The following is a 6,894-nucleotide window of genomic DNA, read 5'->3' as shown; positions in this document are numbered from 1 at the left end:
GTACTGGAAGTTTCCTCATCGTCATCATCAACTGTGGTAGTACTTGATTCAACATCAACCTCAGAACTAGTAGATTCCTCGTCATCTTCTGGAGTACAAAGAGGGCAACCTGGAATTGGCTGACATGGCATGCAGTGCTCTGGCATAACTTCATTTGGAATTGGTCCATCATAAGTAACCGAACCACCGATAGTGGCTGGGAAACCACCTCCAGAATCAGTAACCTTTCTAAAACCATTTGGATCATAACCTAAACCGATATCGAATTTGGTTGCAAGCAAACCTGCACAACGTAATGTTAAAATACCTGTTTGAGGATCGTATTCAAACTCCTTAGGTCCGAATGGAATTTCGAATAATGGACAAGTCAAGCCGACCTTGTTGCCCCTTCCGAAACCTGAAACTGTAAATGTTTGTACTGTAGAAAATGCATCAGCAACAATAGAAGATTCACTATCAGCTAGAACAAATGTATGTTCACGGGGTACTCCGAGAAGGGCATTCGATAGGTAGATTGTGGTATCCATATTGGCAGTCATACAACCATTTCCAGTAATTGCAGTTGATTGACCATATACAGAATTGAAGAAACAAATATTACCTTCATTGTTGATCGTCGTCGTTGGAACACCAAGGTTAACTAATGAAGTACTTCTTGAATCTTGGTAGAAGGTAATTAGACCTTGATTATCAAATTCGGCTGTGGTAATGTCAAAAACAGGTGGGATCACAGCGGACCCACCCACAAAATAGATTTCACCAGTATTCACAAAAGATTGACCAGCAATTTGATATCTTGGAGGAGAAAGTGATATCATCGAATTGAAAACTGTCGTACCCTTATTCACGAACAAATGCAATGGGTTTAACATTTCAACTGTCAATGCAAGCAGTGGAGAAAGTGACGTAATGTATAACGTGGCATCCTCTTGAACCCTTACATCTCCAACAAACGAAGTTAAGGCGTTATCAATAATAGCCCAATAGCTGTCTGACTCAACGGTTACAGATCCATCAATTTCAAGAAAGCCCCTGGTAACTGTGTTAGTGTCGATCACAGTATCTGCAAAGACACTGGCAAATATCAAATAAAAGGGAAGTAGAATGTTTCGAATTAACATCTTTTTGGTTGTTGAGGTATAACTTTAGGCAAAAGTTTGCAAATTGCATAGTTTTGGCAAAGAACGTGCCTATTTTATATTAACATTTCATCCAGAAGGTAATGCCCATGCGTTTTCAAAGTCCGTTCCTCCATGAAGAAAAGACTCAATTTGAAATTTCATAGAATTGAGTTGAGAAAATGAAACTTTAATTGCAACATTAGAAAAGATGCTTACAAGTAAAGTAGCATTCCTTGATTTTTCTTTTGCTGTTCAGGGGTCTTATCTTTAAGACTTAGCTATGATTTTAATCTTGACCTACAAGTCAACCCCTAGGAATTTTATACTGAAGGCCGAGTCGCTAAAACTATATCCAAGAACAATATCATAGGTGGCTATTGAGAGGGGTATGCCCTGTTTAATTTGTTTGTTCAATCAAGGCTCAACTAGCACCAGGAAAACTCTAAATTTAACATTCTGGAAGCTTCTATGACTTGTTTTCTGCAGATACGCTAAAAGTATATACTTATCTTTCCTCTTTTGTCAAATCTTTGTATAATTCTAGGGGTTGTCCATTTGAAATAGAGATACCATCAACATGTTGCTTACAAGATTCATGTAACTAAAAAAACTGAACTAAGTCATTTGTCAAAGGACAAAAGTGGTATGGAGTTTGTCCAAATTATTTACATTTGACAATGTAACACAATATATATCAAAAACTGCTGAGTAAAAGGGGCATTGCAGTAATTGCATTGAATCCGTGCCTCCAAGAGTTTCATTCAATTGGAATTGTGAGCTAATTGTGAAGAATTATAGTTATGTTCAGTATGCAAGATTTTCTTGACAAATTTCAATAGCAATTTGTAAGAATCTGGGGTTTTTTTTTTTTTCTTATATCTGGGTTAACTTTTTTCCCTCAGTGAATTATGCAACTATTGTTAAATTTAGGAAGTTATGACTGGCATTGACTTTGATAGATACCCTTATGTTGCATACTTTATATACAAATCTGGGAATTGGATGATAAGGTCCCCATCAACGTTGCATGGTTCAGTTAGCACAAGGTGATACCATTACGCTTCTCAGCACCTCACAAAAGACCTCCAAGATTATCTCAATTATTTGAAATTTAAATGATAATTAGTACTTGACTAGATGTGTTAAGAAGTGGTGCATTTGATTTTACATGTACTTTTCAAAATGTTTCTTGATTGGATCCTTTTCTGAAATTTTTTTGACCTTAAAAGCACCTTATTGTTTCAAGTCTCCAGAAAGAATTGCGTTATCGTTTCAATCATTCGTGCAAATGGCGCAACATTACTCCAGTTAAGCTTTGTAATTTTAAAGCAAACAAAAGTAGAGTTAGGAAAGTATGCATAGAATTGGGCAATTATGGTATCCTCCACAGAGGGAAACGTTGTAGCCCTGACTTCAGCGGGCGAATTGGACGTTGTGCATAGGATTGGGCAATTATGGTATATGTAACCTGGAGGGAAAGATTCTGGAACCTTGACTTCAGTGGGCGAATGGGATATGGAATTTGGGGCTTATAAGCGAGAAGCCGGGCATTGCCATAGAGTTTGACAAATACGGGTTTTGCGGAGAGTTTCCAAGTATATCATGTTGCTCTCTGGGAAAGGCAATTCCAAGAAGGGAAGATCCTCGTCTTTAAAAAAACACTTTTGAAGATGTACTCGTCTTTCTTTTCCTTCCAACTACTGTTCTAGGAATTGTACCTGATCGACCATTCAGAATCGAAAATAAGAACACAGGGCAGGACGATATAAGACTAGTGCTAAGCCTTTAACTGTTAAAAGATAAATCTACAAGGTTAGAATGACCGTATAGGGAACATGCATTGAAGATTATTGATGATGATGAAATTCGTAATGAATTTGAAAAATTTATGAATTCTAGTATTTTATCATTCATGCGTACCAGATAAAATTGTACTAGATTAGTTATATAAAATTTCTCTTTGAGGGTGCATGATTGGGAATGACCAAACGGGTCGATAATTCTCTAGAAAGTTACAATCTATGAGGTGCCAGTCGGGCTACCACAAATTGGAAAATTAAAGTTTATTTACATGCTTTTCGTACTTCGGACTTTGTGAAATCCAAAACTAACGGTGTAGAAAACACCTCTTTCCATTCAGGATTGCCAGACACTTTTTGAAAATTGCATAGTAGTATCAACAAAAAGTGTCTGAAGTTTTGTATGATTGATTTTGTCTGGTCTGATTTTGCGGCAAATATTAATTGTCGCATTTTGAATTTTATCATCTTCCCCCACTCTCCGCCATCAATGATCCCCCAAATTCCTTATGATTTGGGACAATAAAAACGCTGATTTATGAATAGATTTCTGGACTTCAATTAATCACAAAACCATTCATACAAAACTGAAAGAGTGAGATCTATTGGTCAACTAACAAAATGTTCAATTATTTCTTATAGACGATAAATTTTATTCATAAAGACTTTGAACCAGTTTGTACAACAAAACACCCAACAGAATTTGATATATGTTGATCGAATTTCTCCGAGTAAGACCATATCTATTATCTCAATAAGCTAAGTGGCATACTGTGTAATTTAAAGCAGGTTACAAATGTATATTTATTCTAAGAGTGAATATTCTTTTTTTTTTTTGCAGTTCAGAATCGGTTAAAAAATAAATTTTATTTTTTATTTTCTGGGTATTGTTGCGAAAATTATTTTTTGCAGCCATTACGTGATCTTAAAATATAATTGACACTGCGATTAAAAAAATATGGAAATCTCAAATCTGTCCCAGCTAAATACTTCTATTGTTTCCTAGACTGCCTGAGACCAAATATCACCAATATACTTAATTATATCCTTCTGCTTCTGATCAAAATGAATTACTTTGCCATACATGGTATTGTCACTTCCGTCTTCTTGCAATCCTCCAATCTGAGAATATGCACACCAAACGCATGCATCACAAGAATATGTTCCATAAGGTGAAGGACCCCAATTAATATTTGGTTCATTTTCAATATTATTTCTTACTCCTGGAAAATCAGGTGGGATAATAGCTGCTGATATACTTACTGGTGAGGAATAAATACGGCGCAAACTTTCCGGGGTATGTCGTGTTCCCGGACCTAGAATTCTTAATTCTTCAGTATAATCTAAATCATCATAAAATTTGCAAAATGACATTCCAGCATTTATCCAAAGTAAACTGTTTCCATCTTCTCCATTTATATGTGCAGGATGTGAAGTACATATTTTAAGAGATTTTTGTGACTCTGTATCAAAAATTGGATCTCCAATATCACCAACTGCAGCAACATCATATTTATTGAATACAAAATCTTCAACCCCATTCGCAGCCATAGCTAACCAAAATATTTCCTTATCTCCATACACTCGATTCCTGGTAGGTTCTAGAATCTGAAATTGCATCATCATTAAGATTGAATCAAAATATCTAGATCTGTCAATCACAACTACTCCTGATTCCATAGTATGTTCATATCCCTGAAAGAACCCCGTCAGTAAAGAATGATTAGACATTATCGGTATATCAAACATTATCGAATCAATAATTGATGGACTTAATTTTGTGAAAAATTTCCGGATGGATGCTGGTTGTTCCGGACCCGCTCTTCTGTCTTTGAAGAAATAAGTCCCTGTTTCTTGATATCCGTTGAAACCAAATAATGATTCAGGAGGTTGGAAAAATACCGTATCAGAATCTATCAATATGGCTTCTTTGAAAGTACTGAAAAACAAGGCAACCAATTTGTTCCCCCATCCTCTAAATTTGGTCTGATATCTCTCATTAATAGCTACACTTGCGTCAATAAACCATATTTCTTGTTTGGGAATTTGTTGTCGGTAATTCTGGGGGAAATATTTCGATACCTTTTGGAATGAATTTGTTAATTCGTCAAATGGCTCTCGGGCAGCTTTAATTATCCTAGCGATTGAATTTTGTGAAATAGGTTTATAATTTATTAATTCTATTGGGAGCTTATTATTCAAAGCTCGAAGGGAATGGATTAATCTGATCATATCGTCTACATGCCTTTCAGCAATCGTAACCACTAATCCCTTTCCAAGGAATGATTTTTGGAATTGAGAAAGAAAACATGCTTTACCCTTTGTTGATTTATATTTCATGCTAGTTACATGTTTATGGATATCTCTGGGATCAGAATATTCTTCTCCTGTCCATCTGGTATATATTGGATATCTGAAATTAAACCAAGGATGTATTCGATTCTCCAAATTTTCATAATTATTCCCTTCTGTTTTCAACTGCTTTTCGTCGTGACTCTCCCTAAATTTGTCATGTAATCCAAGCTTAGTTAAATCTTTCTTTTGTGCTTTAGTAAACTCCTTTTGCGAAGTATAGTGTGGAGAAATATAACACTTGTTAAAAATCCTTACAATGGAAAGATAATCAATAACCTTCTGTTCAGTCTCCATGAGTCCTCTCCAATTCAAATTATACATACTCTCCATATATTCTTTAAATTTAGGAATATCTTCCGAGATGGAATGAAGTGGACTTTCGGTATCTTGTGAAAATCCAAGCTTAAGCTCCTCCATGAATAATTCTTTGAAAGTGTCGTATTGATATTTCAATTTATCACCCTCCTCGTAGTGTATATCTAAATCATCTGGATCTAAACTCCAATTAAGGTTCTCAACATATAAGTTGTTGAAATACAAGTCACATCTTTGTTGAAAATTCAAATTTGTTAGCACTGAGTTAATCGAATGAACATTGAAAATTTGTTCATACACAGAAGAATGGAAATCTATTCCTCCTCTTATATCTTCAATCGGAGATTTCGAATGTAAGTATTGTACAATTGGTTGTAGTAAAATACTTGTTTCAATTTGATGATTTATATCCTGGAAATGTGGGGGGATAAACACATCCTGTTTAGATCGAGCATTTGATATGAATAATAGCAATGTGGTGACAAAGCCAACTATTACAAGTCTAGTCACTCTCCCTCTTCTGCACATTGGTTTCTTAAGATGGTGTAGTTGCAAGGGCCAAGAAATATTTGATGTATCTTTGCCAAGAGAATCCATCGTGCGTTGTGTCAAAGAAAAGGATACAACGCATTGCATACAGAGATATGAGAGTTTGTCGGACACTAATCGAATTCGCGAAGTTAAATCTCTTTGTAAAGCGTGTCATCTTTATGCGAAGACAATGCTAGTCTTCTCTCTATTGTTAAAATTGGCAAGTGTACCAGACTAGTCCGCCTCGAGTGAACAATGTCTTGAGAAAAATCCCAAGAAAGTCAATAGTGATTTCTGGGACTGAATTTACGCTNGTTTTCACTGTTTCGTGGAAAGAGTTAGAAAAATGAGTTTTAGGACTTTTATATGTATTTTCTCTTTTGTAGAAATTGTCAAGAATTACGGCAAGGTTTTTAATATAAGACTTTAGATTACGTGTACTGCTTATTCATATACGTTGAATATGCTGTCCTGATCCATAGGTTAAAGAGATCAAGTGAAGCTATTTAAGAGTTACGATAATCTGGTTCTGGCCCAACTGACATCGAATATAGCCTATTCGTTGGTTGTAAAATATGTTGCGTAACTCGCCGTTTAAGTTACTGCGCGACACTGCCTGTGACAAGATCATACCATATTCACGTCTTCACACCAAGACATACTGTCAAATTAAATTAAGTCATGATTAATTCCATACAACCCAAACTATGCTTCCGAACAATGAAAGTTTGAACAACAACTAAAGAGAGAAATAATGAATTTAGTTATATTAC

The 6,894-nt window shown here is 35.5% G+C and overlaps 2 protein-coding genes across 2 annotated transcripts; both read right to left on the bottom strand. All coding sequences in view use genetic code 12, as the record gives it.

Annotated features, from left to right (window-relative positions):
* J8A68_000140 (uncharacterized protein) lies at positions 1 to 1,121 on the bottom strand (the record flags this gene model as incomplete). The annotated part of the gene is made up of 1 exon (XM_049404991.1): positions 1 to 1,121. A coding segment is annotated over one exon (1,121 nt), but the record flags the coding sequence as incomplete, so codon positions are not given.
* A 2,801-nt stretch (positions 1,122 to 3,922) lies between these two features.
* Positions 3,923 to 6,118, bottom strand: J8A68_000139 (alpha-mannosyltransferase; the record flags this gene model as incomplete). The annotated part of the gene is made up of 1 exon (XM_049404980.1): positions 3,923 to 6,118. One exon carries the CDS (start codon positions 6,116 to 6,118, stop codon positions 3,923 to 3,925), a length of 2,196 nt encoding a protein of 731 aa, XP_049266552.1.
* Between the last annotated feature and the right edge of the window lie 776 nt (positions 6,119 to 6,894).

Source organism: Hemisphaericaspora subhashii, assembly GCF_019202705.1.
Source record: "Hemisphaericaspora subhashii strain CBS 10753 chromosome Unknown scaffold233, whole genome shotgun sequence".
NCBI classification, from domain to species: domain Eukaryota; kingdom Fungi; phylum Ascomycota; class Pichiomycetes; order Serinales; family Debaryomycetaceae; genus Hemisphaericaspora; species Hemisphaericaspora subhashii.
This window is presented reverse-complemented; position numbering and strand designations above follow the sequence as displayed.